This window comes from Oncorhynchus mykiss, chromosome 17 (assembly GCF_057628025.1).
Source record: "Oncorhynchus mykiss isolate SJ-2025 chromosome 17, ASM5762802v1, whole genome shotgun sequence".
Taxonomy (NCBI): domain Eukaryota; kingdom Metazoa; phylum Chordata; class Actinopteri; order Salmoniformes; family Salmonidae; genus Oncorhynchus; species Oncorhynchus mykiss.
The window spans coordinates 16,184,389-16,203,689 of record NC_143038.1 but is presented as its reverse complement, the minus strand read 5'-3'; the positions used below and the strand labels follow the sequence as shown (position 1 = coordinate 16,203,689).

The 19,301-nt window shown below is 42.5% G+C and overlaps 1 protein-coding gene across 8 annotated transcripts in view; it reads right to left on the bottom strand.

Moving 5' to 3' along the window:
* Positions 1 to 19,301, bottom strand: part of LOC110493792 (son of sevenless homolog 1) — a 74,507-nt gene that overhangs the window by 31,743 nt on the left and 23,463 nt on the right. For 2 of the 8 annotated variants that reach the window (XM_036949778.2, XM_036949779.2), the window contains exons 4-10: positions 16,787 to 16,951; positions 15,718 to 15,927; positions 15,354 to 15,497; positions 14,698 to 14,808; positions 13,575 to 13,673; positions 9,906 to 10,033; positions 6,277 to 6,938 (exon numbers count right to left, since the gene is read on the bottom strand). In XM_036949778.2, the coding sequence (XP_036805673.1) occupies positions 6,277 to 6,938; positions 9,906 to 10,033; positions 13,575 to 13,673; positions 14,698 to 14,808; positions 15,354 to 15,497; positions 15,718 to 15,927; positions 16,787 to 16,951 (1,519 nt within the window). Of the gene's footprint in view, positions 1 to 6,276; positions 6,939 to 7,607; positions 7,787 to 8,367; positions 9,394 to 9,905; positions 10,034 to 13,574; positions 13,674 to 14,697; positions 14,809 to 15,353; positions 15,498 to 15,717; positions 15,928 to 16,786; positions 16,952 to 19,301 lie in introns of those variants that run through there. The other 6 variants (XM_090204925.1, XM_090204928.1, XM_090204923.1 and 3 more) reach the window with 4 other exon arrangements.

The window sequence follows — 19,301 nt, the reverse complement described above, 5'->3', positions numbered from 1 at the left end:
TGTAAATTATGTCAGCGTTGGAGTGTGCCCCTGGCTATCCGTCAATAAAAATATATTTAAAAAAATAATTGTGCCGTCTGGTTTGCTTAATATAAGGAATTTTTAATGGTTGGTTTATACTTCTCCTTTTGACATTTAAATACATTTTTAGCAGTTCCGTTTACATTTGATACTTAAGTACATTTAAATCCAAATATTTTTTACTCAAGTAGTATTTCACTGGGTGACTTTCACTTGAGTCATTTTCAATTAAGGTATCTTTACTTTTACTCAGGACAGTTGAGTACTTTTTCCACCACTGCAGTTATATACCAGAGGGGTCAATGGTCAACGTTCTGTTGACCTGAACATTCCGAAAATGTGTCTATTTCTAAGCTTTCCAATGATATTAGATTAAAGGGTACAAATTAGCAATAACTTGTTGTATAGTGATAGTTTGTCATAGGGTAAAATCCCAATGGGAAAAATAGATGGGACGGAGGGATGAAAGACAACACGCAGAAAGCTACCATTGCTGCACTGCTATCACCCATTTTCCAACTCTAGGGACATAGACCTTCAAAAAATATCACTAAGAGACATCGTTGTCCCAAGTGAGCCCGACCAACCCTCCTGGCTCATGGACTACATGGATTCTTGATTACAATTTATGGCAAAAGAGAAGCATAGTTCCATGCAAATTGTAATGCAGATAGTCAGGACAGAGAGATAAGAGAGAAAGTGTGTGTTGTCCCTGCCCTGCTGTCTCCTGGGTGGGAGTAGGGTGTGTGTCCAGGCATGAGGTGCATCGCACAGGAAGCACCTTTTTCCCCTTTTCAAATTACCGTGGCCACACAGACACACTTTTCCTCAAAAGGCTTGTTTCCCTTGGCTTATTTGAAATCAGTGGCACACAGACTGTTGGAAACTAAAAAGGAAAATAGTGGCCTAAATTTACACCCTACTCTTTATTCGGGGGAGGAAGTTTACACAGGGGTGTGAGCTGGACAGTCCACCCATGAGAGGAATGTTCTCTCCTGGCTTTGTATTGTGCTGGAATAACCTTGGACCAGTGTTTTTCAACTCCAGTCCTTCAATACTCCCCACAGCACACAGGTTTGGTGTAGCCCAGAACAAGCACACCTTAATCAACTGGTCAACTAATCATCAAGCACTTGGGTGAGTTGAATCAGGTGTGCTTCAACAAAAGTGTACAGTTTGGGGGTACTCATGGACCACAGTTGAGAAACACTGCTCTAGACTTGCAGAGACAAAATTCAAACGTATGTGTAAGAGTTCAGAAAGGATTCTGTGCTAAACAAAGGAAAACTTGTGTCTTTAAGAAGATTTTATACAACACCTGTATGGTTGCATGACATTGAATAACAATGCATAGAAACAGACCAAATTCAGAAGTGCTTGGCCTAAATGTTTTGCTCCCCGGATTACCAGAGCCCACATGCACTTGGACTTTGAGCGATTGAATTTGGCGATTTATTTCCCCAAAACGACGTCATTACTTTTAATTAATGAAGAGCTTATTGGTCCAATCGCAGCCTTGTATCCGGTTAAGTAGAATGGCACCCGTCCGTAGAGAAGAATACAGACCCCATGGTCTAAGAACTACTATGCATGCTGAGTCATTCAGCCTTTCTAAAGAGTAACTTCTCACGAAACCCAGACAAAGAATGACCATGGTTTACTGAATTTTCACAAAATATAATCCATAGAACAGTCCTTAGGTTGAAGGATTGTCGACATACAAATGTCAATTGTATCTAAAAGCATAATTGAGAAAGAATTAATACAAGTTGGCATATTTCTGACATTTTAGCCTTATCCAGGCCGCCTTTAAAACACCATAGTGTTTCATCTGTAGGTAAGCAAACATTGATGTCATGAAGTTTTATTGCTTGCTCTGTAATGAGTAGTAATTTGGTTTCAATCACATATTTACATTAATTTATGAATATAGAAAAATAAACATTAAGACATTTTTGATTTGGCATTTATATATATATTTGAACATGATATAGCCTACTCTACAGGCATATCAAAGTTCCAGATGGGATCTCTGCTACTCTTAAGAGTCATGATCCAATTTGTAAGCATTACCAACAGTGAACGTGAAAATGTATTCAAAATGGTCGCCCTCTGCTGGTGATATGCAGGATACAAGTAAAAGGAGGGCTGTGATTGGTTACATTGCCAACTACGCCAATTTCTCTGTATAAAATGGACCATAACTTTAAAACTAGCAGAGATCCCACTCTGGAACTTTGATATGCCTGTAGAGCATATTATGTTCCAGAATATATTGAAACATTTGCCAAAATCAAAAATGTTATATTTTCAATAAACTCAAAAAATATATATTTTTAAATCAAACTCTTCATATTACAGAACAAGTGGTAAAGCTTCATACGACAATTTCTGCTTTGTAGCACCTACAGATTAAGCATTATGGAGTCTTTAAGGAGTCCTGGGTAAGCCCAAAATGTCAGAAATATGCCAACTTTTAGATAAATGCAGTTGAAGTTGAAAGTTTAAATGTATTTGGCTAAGGTGTATGTAAACAGATTTTTTTCACAATTCCTTACATTTCATCCTAGAAAACAATTCCCTGTCTTAGGTCAGTTAGGATCACCACTTTATTTTAACAATAAGAAATGTCAGAATAATAGTAGAGAGAATTATTTATGCCTCATGATGCCATCTATTTTGTGAAGTGCACCAATCACTCCTACAGCAAAGCACCCCCACAACATGATGCTGCCACCCCTGTGCTTCACGGTTGGGATGGTGTTCTTCAGCTTGCAAGCCTCCCCATTTTTCCTCCAAACATAACAATGGTCATTATGGCCAAACAGTTCTATTTTTGTTTCACCAGACCACAGGACATTTCTTCAAAAAGGTACGATCTGTGTCCCCATGTGCAGTTGCAAACCGTAGTCTGGCTTTTTTAATGGCAGTTTTGGAGCAGTGGCTTCTTCCTTGCTGAGCGGCCTTTCAGGTTATGTCGATATAGCACTTCTCGCACCAAAGTACGTTCATCTCTAGGAGACAGAACGCATCTTCCTTCCTGAGCGGTATAATGGCTGCGTGGTCCCATGGTGTTTACACTTGCGTACTATTATTTGTACAGATGAACATGGTACCTTCAGGCATTTGGAAATTGCTCCCAAGAATGAACCAGACTTGTGGAGGTCTACAATTCTTTTTCTGAGGTCTTGGCTGATTTATTTAGATTTTCCCATGATGTCAAGCAAAGAGGCACTGAGTTTGAAGGTAGGCCTTGAAATACTTCCACAGGTACACCTCCAATTGACTCAAATTATGTCAATTAGCCTATCAGAAGCTTCTAAAGCCATGAGATCATTTTCTGGAATTTTCCAAGCTGTTTAAAGGCACAGTCAACTTAGTGTATGTAAACGTCTGACCCACTGGAATTGTGAAACAATGAATTATAAGTGAAATAATCTGTCTGCACAAAGTAGATGTCCTAACCGACTTGCCAAAACTATAGCTTGTTAACAAGAAATGTGTGGACTGGATGAAAAACAAGTCTTAATGAATACAACCTACGTATGTAAACTTTGACTTCAACTGTATATGTCAACAAACCTGTCTCCAAAGGACTATTTTATGGATTACATTTCATGAACATCCTGAAAATCATGGCATCTTTGCCAACAACACTGTAATGGCTAGCTCACCAACATTCCACAAAGGGCTGTGTCTAAATTGTACTTTTATTTTATTTAACCAGGCAAGTCAGTTAAGAACACATTCTTATTTACAATCACAGCCTACCAAAAGGCCTCCTGCGGGGACGGGGGCCTGGGATTAAAAATAAAAACTCCAATATAAAAATAGGACAAAACACACATCACAACAAGAGAGACAACACTACATAAAGAGAGACCTAAGACAACAACATAGGCAGCAACACATGACAACATAGGCAGCAACACATGACAACATAGGCAGCAACACATGACAACATAGGCAGCAACACATGACAACACAGCATGGTAGCAACACAACAACATGGTAGCAGCACAAAACATGGTACAAACATTATTGGGCACAGACAACAGCACAAAGGGCAAGAAGGTAGAGACAACAATACATCACACAAAGCTGCCACAACTGTCAGTAAGAGTGTCCATGATTGAGTCTTTGAATGAAGAGACTAAGATAAAACTGTCCAGTTTGAGTGTTTGTTGCATCTCGTTCCAGTCGCTAGCTACGGCAAACTGAAAAGAAGAGCGACCCAGGGATGTGTGTGCTTTGGGGACCTTTAACAGAATGTGACTGGCAGAACAGCTGTTGTATGTGGAGGATGAGGGCTGCAGTAGATATCTCAGGTAGTGGGGTGTGAGGCCTAAGAGGGTTTTATAAATAAGCATCAACCAGTGGAAGGGGAAGTTCATTATTTTATAACTTGATGCTAGAGGGTTCCTAACCCTGAAAGTAGTCTATGGGCCTGAAAAAACTGTAATCCGTGGTTTGGTTCTCTTTAAACAGCTATGCACAAGGTGAGGATACTGGACTTCCCCTTTAAACATTAAACACTAAACAGATAGGCAAATTACAGGCAGGAAAGATCTGCTACTACCGGTCGCTTACTAAATGGCGACGTGAAGATGAATAGGCTTCATCCACTTGTTTTTTGTTCTTTATCAGTTCTCGTTGTGTTATCTGGGGCTAAAATGACACTGAAACAAAGCAGGTCATCACATATCCGCGTTCTGACGTCAACAGTGGCCAAATATTTACGAGCAGTGTGAAAACAGCTATAAATGGATGCGGGGATGACGAAAGTGGGGGGAAGAAATAGGCCTTCCACTATCTTGTCTTTTATGTTTAGCATAAACAGCGTTTGCGCCATGTTCAAGGTTTTGTGTGTAGAACAACAAGGTGATAACAGGAACAGACACGCCAGGTACTGGGCAAGTGCATAATTGCATAAACACAAACATTGGAGGTGTACAATGGTGTGGACAGGTGAGTAAAAAAATGAAAATAAGTCAGGACAAAATTAACAAGATACAGAAAATATCTAGGTTTATAGGAATTCACTTTCACCTGTCCAGTTCTCTCACATTCAGGAAAAGAAACGTGGAGAGGGAGCCATAAAAGATGCGACCCATGTCTACTTCCTGCTCCTCGTAGCCCTTTACACTCGTACCTGTATACAGGTAGGAAATAGCATATTTGGGCACTGATAAGCGCCTAAATTGGAACACAGTGGCAATACAATAACATGCAGTGTTAAAGTTTATGATCACTATGTATGATGTACAGTTACAAGATGACATGGCGTCAATACCCTGGGTTGTTCTGAATAGAATGATCCTGTTTGTCTAAAGCATGACTCTTTTCTATCTGCACCAAAAATCACAACCCGTTTCTCTGAATTGCCCTGTGAAAGCCTAACACTGTAAGATAGTATTTTATAACTTAGCTAGTCATCATGTTGGCAATAGAACAAGCTTTCAAGATGCCCAGCTGACTGAGATTGCGATTTATAATGGTCCGTTTTTGGATTGCATGAACAACACTAATTGTGTGACGGCGGGGATGCAGGTCTGTGTTACAAACAAAACTACAAGTGTGCTTGCTCTATTTCCTTAACGGCTCAGCTTGGAGAACACAAAAAAGCACCTTATAGTTGAAGACTGAGTCATTAAAGTACATTGAAATTACTTAGGAACTCTGCACACCAGTTAGTCCTCTCACTCAAACAATTTTTTTATCTGAGGTTGCACCTACCCCACATTTTCCAGGAATATTGTTATCATGTTACTGAATGTATCCAGAGTATTTTCAGATTTCATTATCGACAAACGCGGTGAAAAGTACAGTAAATGTAAAATGCACATAAAATCAACTGTGTAACGTTTGGGTTCAGTCTTGTGAAAGGTGAACTATCGTGTCCTCAACTTTGGTATAATAATGTTCCCATAAGCTCATATTTCTTCTGTAAAAAACATTTCAATGTAGCCCTATCCATATAGGCCAATTCACACAAGTGTAAAGGGTTAAACCTGTTCAACACCAAATTGACTCCTACCAACTACTTTTTAACACCAAAACCCTCCCCCTTCCCCCCTGTTCTACGATGGGAAAGGGTCTGCAAGATGTTCTCTTTCAGGATTTAGCAACTACTGTCACTCCACACATCCGAGGGAGGTATTTGTATAGCCCGCTGTAGGAAAAAGGCACGCATTTTAAAAAGGTCATAACAGGTCAACACAGGAAACCCTTTCTGTGTTGTGTGCTTTTTCTCACCTGCATACATGTGGAAGGTGAGCCTTTCGATGAGCTTGAGCACTGTCCCCGCCTTGATGATAGGGATGCCCGACTTGGACTGCACGTTCTCCTCGAACACCACGTTCTCCTCAGAGTCGGGCGTGGCGAACCGGTAAAGCTCCGCCCCGGGCAGCCTCATTTGCTCCTCCTTCTCCTCCTGCAGCATGGCCGAGTCCAGCATGCGCTCCAGCGTCGAGCGGTACTGCAGCGAGATGAGCGCCGCCATCCAGCCATTCTTGTCCTCGGCCGACTTGGCGGCGAACACCACGCTGTTGCCGTCTTTGAGGATGATCTCAAAGGCGTGCCGGTACTCGCCCTCCTTGTCGTCCTTGTCGTTGATCTGCACCTTGCGCATGAAGAACTTCTCCTTGAGGCGGTACTCGGCGGTGGACGAGGCGCCAGGCAAGCGCGGCTGGCCGTGGTTGGACTTGCAGCAGATCATCAGGCCGTCGAAGAGGAAGATGTGCCTTTCGTGTTTGGCGCCCACGCGTGTCAGCGTCCCCTCCATGATGAACTCGTTGCAGCACTGGCCGATGTCCTTGCCCTCCCAGCCATCAATGTTCTTCTGGATCTCGTTCATCTTCTTGATGGCCAGGTGCTTGCCCTTCATCTGCTGGCTGTAGAAGCGGCAGGCCGACTCGCTAGCGCCGTCGAAGAGTTTGAGGGGAATAGTTGAATGTAAGAGAAAGAATGTGAGAGAAAAAAAAGGGAGAGAGGGGGGGAAGAGAGAGGTAGGGAAATGTGGGTCTGATGTTCACAGAACAATGGAAAACAAATCAACAAAGCCAGCGAGACTGAGATGGAGTGTAGGGTCAGTGTGGGTGGCTGAGTTTCTAAAGCAGCGGTATAACTAAAACTGGTCCAGGAGAGGGTTCCTACAAACATCTCATTAACAAAACACTGGGTGCGACTGAAGAGACGTGACTGGCATCCCCACCCATAACTGTAATCCTGACCCTAACCTTAAAAGGAAAATTCCACCCAAAAACGATCTTGTGGTATTTGTTTCATCAGATTTTCAAGATATATAACTTTCAAATACAGAAATACAGCCAATACGATGCGTTTTGCATACATGTCAGCAATCCAGTTTTCAAGATGTAAAACATTTTATAACTTGATCAACGGTGAACTAAAGAAACAAATACCAAAATAGTTCTTGGGGTAGAGTTTTCCTTTAACCACACCAATAACCCTAAACTTATCCGAACCAATTAGGTAATTTATTATCAGTTTGCTGGTCAGTCATGTCCCTTCAGTTTCCACCCAACACTGGTGGACCAGCAGGCCAATTGACTAGACTTCCTCACCATTCCAGCAGTTGAACAAAACGGTAGTCTACCGAGGAAGGGCCCACACCCATGGTTAACAGGGTGCCTCGGAGGACCAACTGAGAAAGTGCATAAGAATAGAATGAGTCTAAAAAGAATAAAGAGCATCTGATTATATTTCTTTGAGCCAGACACCCTTTAAATATTGCGTTGGTTCATCATACCTTTAATATGGTCTATGGTATGACTATCATATTCAAAAATGAGGTATGAGTATCTCTCATTTCAGTTATTTTAGGAACACAATGTAGACTAGTCTGTTTTAATCAATCTCTTTATTCTTATATTATACCAATGTCTATTTTCAGTCTATATTCATTATTAAGGGCCATAATAGTTAGGTCATGTGAGTAGTAAGTTCAAAACTCTTTCAGAAATGCACTACGAAAAGACTGGTTTGAGTGAAAAACCAGCACATGCGGTGGTCTTTCAAAACCAGAATGACAAAACGTAAGTAAACAGAAGACAAGAAAGCTCTGCGGCCCACCAGAACCAGAATCTTACCTCTATTGCACATAAATCAGCTGAGCAATAATTCCAATGATCACTTCTAAAACCATCTACTTAGAATAATAGAACAGCATTGAGCCACTGGGGGGGGGGGGTTAAAGGTTTGTTGGGGGTTCTACAATCGATTGAGTGAGAGGAGAAAAGAAAAAAATCAACAAGGATTTAACACCCGCTAGTACAGTGCATCTGAACTAGACCTACTAGTAAACAATCGCAGGGGGGAGCTTACTTTGCTTTCCACGGACGCACAACGACTTGCATCAGCACTCCCGAGAGGCAGGGGAGGCAGGCAAAGCCAACTTGTGTGCGCCTGTCTTCATACCAGCACCTCAAAGTACAGGATGACTGTCAACCGGCCAGACTTAGCTTCGCTGAGAGACAAGGGGCACCTCTGAAGGGCAAGGGATAGACTACACTCAAAACGTGCCCCAAAATCTTAAATTCCCATTTCCCAGTCCCATTAAGTGTGAAACTCTAAAAACTACATACAGAAAGTCAAAACTTTGCCTTCTCTCAAGTCTGATCAGAGGTTATATTTGAAGTGCATTTACATTCAATCTTATGATGAAATGAAGTAGTTAATTAAAGCAAAAATATATATAACGAGCATCATTATCAAACCATCATTTATTCTAGGCAGCGATGGACCTTGCTAGAGGATTAGCGACTAAGAGGTTATTACGTTTTCCTAATGAACAGCAAGCTTGCGAAAGAGCAAGCATAATTCAAATGGCTGTGACAATAGAACACTTGGGTTGTTCTTTGTTCTGGCTCTGGAAATACAAAGACCCCTAGAGACAGGAAAGGTGTAGCGAAACGGCCAAAGTCAACAAAGGTAACCCTTGTGGGGTACCCCAACTCAGTGTGTCCTCTCGAACTGTCCATTTTAGCCTCCTGTTTGTGTCACCATCCCCACGTTCCCGCCAAAGTATGGGGTGCAAAGACATACCGTAAGATAAGCCATCCTTTCCCCATGAAAAATAAAAACAAAAAGAACAGCAACAAAGGGGTAATTTTTGGGGGTTTATACCCTACGTCCTCATACTCCACGCTCTTCGCTTCCACGCAGGTAAAGAACGAGCAACAAACGCATGTAACCAAAAAAACACCCCGTTTTCTTCACCAATACAAAAGGAGGGATGGAGAGAAAAATGGTCTGCAAGGTTGGGACGCTAAAATCCACTGCTGAAAGCAAGGGGATTCTTTTTCTTCCCCCTTTCAAACTCTCTCGCCTTTTTTTTATTTTCTCAAAGCCGGGAACAATAATACCAGAACAGGACAGCCCAATTCCTGACACAACTTCCCTCCGACAACACAGTGGCGAGCCCCCCCTCCAACCCTCTCCCTCCCCCCACAGGTCTATTTTAGGTCCAGAGGGAAACTCAGAACTGAGCTTAGGGTGGGGGGGTGTGCAGAGGATGGGAGGAGTACACCAATGAGGCAGTAGAATGAATTGCTGTGTGTGTCTATCGTAATGTCTGTGTTGTGCAAGTGTTAACGCCTCTATGAGCATACATAGTGCACATTCAAGACAAATCCACCTACTGATGCCCATGTGGTACATATCATATATTCTCTGGTCTGTGCCATTATGTGGGTGTCTGAGTTAGCTTTCCATATTTTGCTTGTGGATTTCTCTTATTGGATCAGCCAGTGTGTGTGCAAAATCTCTTGTGTGTGTCAGAGCTAGCTTTGTATCTTCTTGGGTAAAGAGAAGCAGGTGTGGACGGACCAGGAGGGGTGGTAAATTGGCGCACCCCTGCCTACCTCAGCCTCCTCTTGGCCATGTTTTTGGAGCAGATCCTCTCCATGCTACTCTGCAGATTGAGCAGCGCCGTGATGGCCTGCTTCAGACACTCCTTGTCCTCCTCGTCCTCACTTTTCTCCTCCAGTTGCTGTGGAAAAAAAGTGGGGTGGACAGAGAAAGAGTGGGTAGAGAAAAACATGTTGGGTCAGGTGGTTTCGCTGGTAGGGGGAGTCCGGTGAAGGATCATGATGCGGTCGGTATAAGGCTAAACTCATGAGCGAGATTAGGGCTGAGTAAAGAATAAGTTCTTCATCGCTCGCCCTCTCCATCATTCTCTCATTCCCAACCCCCTCAACTCGTGTTTCCCCTTAAGTCTTACTTTCTTTAGTGAAGACCTAGGAACAAAATGGCAACCAACATTCAACTGACACCACATGACCCTTTGTGATATACCACACAAGTCTTGCCCAGTAGTTTACCCCACATTTTGTTAACGGTACAGCCTTATTAAAAAAAAAAGTTTCCTCAATCTACACACAATACCCCATAATGACAAAGTGAAAACAGGTTTTTAGAAATTTGACCAAATGTATAAAACCCCCCCGCAAAAAACACCTTATTTACATAAGTATTCAGACTCTTTGCTATGAGACTCGAAATTGAACCCAGGTGTCTCCTGTTTCCATTGATTATCCTTGAGATGTTTCTACACCTGTGGTAAATTCAATTGAATGGACAAGATTTGGAAAGGCACACCTGTCTATATAAGGTTCTACAGTTGACAGTGCATGTCAGAGCAAAAACCAAGTCATGAGGTCGAAGAAATTGTCCGTAGAGTTCTGAGACAGAATTGTGTCGAGGCACAGATCTGGGGAAGGATACCCCAAAATTACTGCAGCATTGAAGGTCCCCAAGAACACAGTGGTCTCCATTCTTAAATGGAAGAAGTTTGGAACCACCAAGACTCTTCCTAGAGCTGGCTGCCCGGCCAAACTGAGCAATCGGGGGAGAATGGCCTGACCAACAACACAATGGTCACTCTGACAGAGCTCCGGAGTTCCTCTGTGGAGATGGGAACCTTCCAGAAGGACAACCATATCTGCAGCCCTCCACCAATCTGGCCTTTATGGTAGAGTGGCCAGATGGAGGCCACTCCTCAGGAAAAGGCACATGACAGCCCGCTTGGAGTTTGCCAAAAGGCACCTAAAGCACTCAGACCATGAGAAACAAGATTCTCTGGTCTGATGAAACCAAGATTGAACTCTTTGGCCTGAATGCCAAGCATCTAGTTAGGCAGAAACCTGGCACAGTACCTAAGGTGAAGCATGGTGGTGGCAGCATCACGCTGTGGGAATGTTTTTCAGCGGCAGGGACTGTGAGATTAGACAGGATCGAGGGAAAGATGGACGGAGCAGAGCACAGAGAGAACCTTGATGAAAACCTGCTCCAGAGCTCTCAGGATCTCAGACTGGGGTGAAAGTTCACCTTCCAACAGGACAGCGACCCTAAGCACACAGCCAAGACAATGCAGGAGTGGCTTCAGACAAGACTCTGAATGTCCTTGATAAACCCAATCGAACATCTCTGGAGACCTGGAAATAGCTGTGCAGTGACGCTCCTTATCCAACCTGACAGAGCTTGAGCGGATCTACAGAGAAGAATTGGAGAAACTCCCCAAATACAGGTGTGCCATGCTTGTAGCCTCATACCCAAGAAGACTCCAGGCTGGAATTGCTGGCAAAGGTGCTGAGTAAAGGGTCTGAATACGTCTGTGATCAGTATTTTTAATAGATTTGCAAAAAAAACTAAACACCTGTTTTTTGGTCATTATGGGGTATTGTGTGTAGATTGATGAGGTAAAAAACAACTTAATTCATTTTAGAATAAGGCTGTAACGTAAAAAATTGTGGAAACAATTTAAGGAGTCTGAATACTTTCCTGAATGCATTGTATAAGCCATATATTACACGTACATGGCTCTGGGGTGAGCTGGCCTAAAGTAACTGTCAGGGAGAAAACATTGAATATTCAATTACTTTTTTCTCTGTCTATCCTTAAACCATGTCATCGTCTTCGCAGTTTTTATTCAAGAGTCTCCAAACTAATAAGGTTGCTAGCATGCTGTGGTTAAAGTACAGAAAGCCCTACCTTTTACATCTGTAGTGACAGTGTCTATATTATGGTTTGATAGTCTTGTATACCTGTACAAAACGCATGACATGCAAGGGATAATCAATGAGGGGGCTATGCGTTCTATGGAAAATAATGAACGATGTGGAAGGAGTGTTCTACGATGTGCTAGCGGAGTAGAACTAACCTCCCACTGAGCAGCATTATTTTCCAGAGAACGCATAGAGCCCTGAGTTGAATATCCCTTCTATGTCTATAATTAAACACATTTGCAGCTAAAAATGCGTTCATTTGCAGGTAGAAATGTATTCAACATCCACTGAAGTAGCTAGCAAGTTCACTAGTTTCCTTGGTAACCAAACAACCAGACGTGCTACTATGAAAATCTAATTCAACAATGGCAAATGTTTTCAATATGACTTTTGCTTTCAAAAGCAGCTCAAACATAGAACATGTAAGGATTAAATATAGCCTTTGAATTCTACCGTGCTGATATGCCGTGCCCTTGAGGGAAATAATGCACACTCTAGAATGCCCTTCAAGCCAATCAGAAACAAGTATTTAACAATGCCATGGTATAAGTCTACATACTGCATTTGCACAACGATAGAAGATAATTATCTTTCCGAAAACTAGGATAATCATGTTTTTACACGTTGGAATGGCTTGATACACATAAGTTTGCCACCTTGTGAGAAAATAGAGAAACCACGCACCTCCAGGAGTGGATGGAGAAACCAAGGCCATGTTCATTGGAACATGCAACATAAATGCTTTAAAAGCATTTTGCACAAAAAAAGTTGTCCGTTTGATGCCTAACGAACATAACCCATGTGTTTGCATCCTGAGTCTGTCCCTTTGACTATGCCGTCTGAATACAAGGAAAGAAACTACTTCTCTTCATACCCGCGTTTCCTTTACCCTGGACTCGCAGTAAGTAAACTGGGGGTAGAAAAAAAAAAAGAGGGATTTCAGCGATTTAGCCCTCTGCAGAGAGCCGCCACCTCTATGGCTTGCTGGAAAGAGGCTCACTGGAGAATAGGGAGTGTGGGGGCCAAATCTAGGCCTAAGGGTGAACAAGGAGCCCAAACACTAAGGCTCTCTCGGAGGGGGCACATGGTTCGGGGTAGCAGATATTCCACACTAGTACAGATCATGTGGTCCAGCGGTACTACTTTCTGCTCTAAACACATGCATGCCTACCCACCAGAGACCAATCTTCATATCCTCCCTTTCTACTATCATTGAGATTGAAAAACATTGAGCCCATCAAATGTGGGCTGGTGGATCACCGTTTGGGGAGAAACCAAGGATTTCTGATCCATATGCAGTGCCTTTCAGTAATAGATACACAAGCTATTTATACACTAATATTAAAACATAATATTTAGCATTTAGCAGATGCTTTTAACCAAAGCGACACCCAGTCCAGCGTGCATACATTTTACGTATGGGTGGTCCTGGGAATCGAACCCACAATCCTGGCAATACAAGTGGCATTGCTCTACCAATTGAGCTACAGAGGACCAACCACATTAGGAATGCTCATATATGCCTACCTTTAAGATCTCAAAATAGTGGAGACAATGATAGACAGGTGTCAGGAGTAACCGGGGCAGGACGTACTGGACTGCTTCCTTAAAGCCTTCGCATATAGACTGGGGGTTCAGAGACAGACAGAGATGAGTGTTAACTTGGGCAGGTAATACAGTGTCAAATCTTATCAAGGTATATAGACCAGGGATATGCAAACAGTGGTCTGGGGGGAAAAGTCTTATAAAGTTCTGACCTTAGGGAAAATCCACCCAGAAATGGCCCATAACATTTCTAGTATCTCAGATTATTCTGCCAATTCTCACAGGGACTTCATTGGGAGGAATGTTTGACATGCTTTCTACATTTTAAATAACTTTTTATTTTATTTATTAAAGTGTCCGTTTTATTCCCTTTTTTTAGACCTTTACATGCCTCCTGTAAGACCTTATGATCCATCAACCGTACATGATACAGACAACATCTTGATGCAATTATACTCATTGTAGTGTGCTCTAAAATATGGAGTATGTCTAGATTCTGAAATACAATTGTTGACATTAATTCTAATTCATATTTTGGAGCACAATGACACCAAGATGTTGTCTGTATCATGTGCGGCTCACAAATCAAAAGCTTTTACACGAGGCAGGTACAGGTCTAAAAGGGGCTTAAAATGGCCACTTTCATCTCGATGAAAAAAAATGTTTGCGATAGAAATGTAAAAAGCATATCAAACATCCTTCCACACAGTGAAGTTCCTATGTGAGAATTTCCAGAACAATCGGATACCAGAAGTATTTCTGGTTGCCCTAACATTCAGAATTTAATGCACATCCAAGAATGGCCACCAACAAAAAAGTTAATGAGCAAACACTTCCAATTAAAATTAAAATTAAATAGCGCATAATTAATATTTGTAGTACATGATTAATTACATTACAACTCTTTACTTTCTTAAAACATAATTTGAATACATCAGTTGTTTACAATGACAAAAACAAACAATGGAGTAATCAAGCCTGAAGCAGGGGGGGTGGTGGTCAGCAGGGGGGGTGTGGACAGAGGCTGGGGGGTGTGGACAGAGGCTGGGGGGTGTGGACAGAGGCTGGGGGGTGTGGACAGAGGCTGGGGGGTGTGGCCTCTGACCTGGAGGTAGAAGGCAGCTCGCGGTTTAGACAGCTGGCTGAGGAAGTGATCGTGGAAGCCAGTCCGTAGGATGTCTTGAGCATACGTCTCATAGGGGTCGAAGGCCAGCTCCTGGAAATAAAAAATATGAAATGTCATGTTTTATGACAATGGCCACAGCCATAGGGTGTAAGTGGGGTCTGTGAATGACAAGGAACCTTGCCTGGGACCTGAAGACTTGCGTTAGCTCCCTGAGCTAATGTCTCGGTCCTGAGCTTAAGCTCGGCAGACTAACAGTGTTGTGGTGCACAAGAGCAATGTATTTTCAGACAGGTTTAAGTGTAACAGAAGTGGTTTGTGTAATGAGCAACCTTTACTGGTACCTGAAGACTCATGTTAGCTCCCCAAGCTAATGCCTAAGCTTTAGCTCAGTCTTTGGGTGCACAGGAGCAATTTATTTGCAGAAACAGCACACACACACACACACACACACACACCAAAACAATATATACGCATGTAAACACACACACATCTCCACAAAAACACACTTTTTTGCAGACAGCAATTTCTTAACACAGACAGCTTCACACACACCTACCTTGGCCCGGTCTTTGAAGCAGCTGCCCACCACAAACAAGCTGGGCTCCCACAAACACCACATACACACACCCACCCACCTCGGCCAGGTCTTCGAAGCAGCTGCCCACCAGCGGGTGTGGGCTCCCCTCATCTGTCATCTCCACCGTGTCTTCAATGAGGCCCAGCAGCTTGAGGGTGACCTCGTGGATGTCCACGATGCGGCTGAAGATGTTCTCCACATCCTGCAGGGTAGTGTAGAGAGCGACTTGTGAGAATAGGGGGATGGTGATGGAAAGATGGGTGGAAGGGGGAGATGGGGAACAGAGTAAAGCAGGAAGGCGGCAGTAGAGAAGTGAGAGCGGTGATAGAGGGGAGGAAAAGGAGTGGAAAAAGTCACAAAGTCTTGATGGAAGACCATAGATGCGCAAGTGTGTACGGGAGGGTACCTCCATCACTACTCACATGGTGGGAGAAGAGCTTGGCGTCGGAGGCGATTGGCTCGCGGAACACCTTGATGATGAGGTTGAGGTCGCGCAGGTACTGTCGGACCTCGGCCATGAAGGTCTTGACCAGGTCGTAGTAGGTTTGCTCCTCGCTGGTGGACGGCTCCTCGTCCATCAGGGGGAAACCGCTGATGTCCTCCTCATCCTGGTGGAACATGTCCATCAGAACCTGGAGATGAGGGGGAATAGAAGTGGCCAGAGACGTATTCTTAACAATTACACAAAGAGTGTTCCGGACCACTTTTTGCTCCCGGGTGGCGCAGCGGTCTAAAGCACTGCATCGCAGTGCAAGAGGTGTCACTAAAGTCCCTGGTTCGAATCCAGGATGATCACATCCGGCCATGATTGGGAGTCCCATAGTGCAGGGCACAATTGGCCCAGCATCATCCGGGTTAGGCCAGGGAAGGCAGTCAAATATGCTTTTTTTTTTTAAAACTGACTTGTAGAGTTAAATAAAAGGTTCAATAAAAATAAAATTAATAGATTATTCAATACCAGGTTGGAGTCAATTCCATTTTAGTTCAGTCAATTCAGGGAGTAAACTGAAATTCCAATTTTCTTCAGTCATTTTCTGTAAAGAAAACATGGAGTTTGAATTTCAGTGTACTTCCTGAATTGAAATGGATCCCGAGTGCCACAAGCTTAGAAACATGCATGCGCACGCACAGGCGAACAAAAGCGGGCACACATTCTCCCTCATTCAGCTGGCATTCTTCATCAGCTTACGTTCAAATGACCCAACGGACTCCAGCTTTAGTTGTATATTGACCAGTCAGTGTGGTTCCTGAAACTTCTCACCATCACACGCCACCAGCCATACTTATGCCAACAACAACATTTACAAGACAATCTAATATCAGTCATAGCAACATAAAAAGGGCCAATCTGGGATTGGAAAACTAGATATTGTTTATTGGCACATATGGCCAGTGATGTCCTGCTGGGAGATCTCATAGTAGCGGATGTTGAAGATCCTCTTCATAATGCATTACAACACTGTGAAGCACAACACAGGTGTTAACTCTCACCTTATCGGCACACATGGCCACGGTGATGTCCTGCTGGGAGATCTCATAGTGGCGGATGTTCCTCACGTAGTTCCCTGCCAGCTTCAGGATGTCTGCTGAGATGTACTCCAACACGGCCACGATGTACACCGACACCTGGTGGTCAATCTTGTACCCTAGTACCTCCTGAACAAGGGAGAGGGATTATGGGAAAATGAGTCCACTACGTACACATATACCTACTGTGTACTGGCGGTCTTGTACCCTAGTGCCTCCTGAACATGACCCAGGAAGAGAGGAATCATGGGTAAAAAGCAGGGCCAGTGTGGTTTGACTACTGTACAATCTGACCACCGTACTTTCAAACTAGTGTAAACGGTGCAGGCCTGAATGGTACACAGAACACAGAAAGCGCAGGGTAAGATTTCCTTTATGCGTTTTAGTTACCGGTACATCATTGAACAGTAATTGGGCACAATGGGTACTTTAAATACTAATTAAGTCATGTATTACGGTTAATGCAAGGCTCAGAATTATATAACCGGTGTTGTTAAAATTATGTCAATCAAGTAATTCTGTTGTTGCTGCACATCAGTATGTGTATTTCTAAAACAAAGAGCACTACCAGCTCATAGCAAAAAAAGGTCTAAAGAATATAAGTGGAATATTCTTACCAGGTATCCAATAAGAGACATGTTTTTTTAAAGGTTGCTTGGTCACTCAAAGCATCTATAGAGTTAGGTGTTAGTTCGCATTCTAAAATGTGAATCCTATCCTTCCTTATTTAAAAAGGGGGCAATAGGTAAAATAATACAACAAAAAGTGCAAAAAAGTTGAGGTCTTTCAGAACTTTAACCTTTTGTATTCTTTGAAGCATGGTCTAAATTAAGTAAATCTTTGCCTCTCGGCCTCCTTGGAATTTTCCCTTTCATGGTTTGAGTGAGAGTACCATTTGAACTCTACAGCCACCATTCATTCTAGCCTGATTCTAGCAAACCCTCATATTTGCTTTCGACATTTCTCCATACCCATCCCACAGCTTTTTACCAAAATGTGTCGTTTCAACTGCATATCGCCCCTTTAATATCATCTCAATTAAAGTATTTGGCATGGGTGAATACATTTTGTTAAGCATCCCAGGTTCATCATGGATTTTCAATAAGTGACCAATTCCACAAAATAGTTAAATGTCTCCCTCTATTGGTCAGTATAGGTACTGTGAGAAGTGGCCAATATCGCTCCTCGAGCTGTGTTCAGTAGGCACCGAAACAGACAAAGAACACACAAAATATCTATTTTGTTTATTGAGTGACTTGTTAAAAGCGGTTCAATCAATACTTTGTCTGTTTCATAACATTTTTTTCTGAAGTGGAGAGCACAATTCCTCCTTTGGCCGCCTTTCCTTCCAGTTCTCTGCTGCCAATGACTGGAACTAATTGCAAAAGTCACTGAAGTTGGAGACGTATATCTCCCTCACTAACTTTAAGTATCAGCTCTCAGAGCAGCTTACAGATCATTGCACCTGTACATAGCCCACCTGTACATAGCCCACCTAACTACCTCATCCCCATATTGTTATTTATACATTTTTGCTCCTTTGCACCCCAGTATCTCTACTTGCACATTCATCTTCTGCACATCTATCACTCAAGTGTTTAATTGCTAAATTGTAAATATTTCTCCACTATGGCCTATTTATTGCCATACCTCACAAATCTTACCTCATTTGCACACACTGCATATATACTTTTCTATTGTGTTATTGACTAAGTTTGTTTATTCCATGAGTAACTCTGTGTTGTTGTTTGTGTCGCACTGCTTTGCTTGATCTTGGCCAGGTCACAGTTGTAAATGAGAACTTGTTCTCAACTGGCCTACCTGGTTAAATAAAGGTGAAACACATGTTTTAAAAGATATCAGTAACTGGGCTCTGTTCAGGAGGATGTAACATTACAACACTTTCAGATATATTGTGTAGAACAGCTAGAACGGATGAATAAATGAATACTTGACAGACAGTCCTGTTTGCAACATTCAGGACTTTTTACTGTGCCCTCAGAAAGTACTCACACCCCTTGACTTTTTACAAATTTTGTGGAATTTTGATTGTGTCACTGATCAATACACAACACCCCATAACATCAAAGTGGAATTACGTTTTTAGAAATGTTTACATATTCATTTTTAAAAATGTAAAGCTGTAATGCCTTGAGTCAATAAGTATTTAACCTTTTTGTTATGGCAAGCTTAAATAAGTAAAAATGTGCTTAACAAGTTACATAATAAGTTGCATGGACTCACTGCGTGCAATAATAGTGTTTAATATGATTTTGAAATGACTACCCCATCTCTGTCCCCACACATTCAATTAGCAAGGTCCCCCAGTCGAGCAGTGAATTTCAATCACAGATTCAACCACAAAGACCAGCTAGGTTTTCCAATGGTTCGCAAAGGGAACCTATTGGTAGACGGGTCAAATAAAAATATAAAGCAGACATTGAATATCCCTATGAGAATGGTGAAGTTATTAATTACA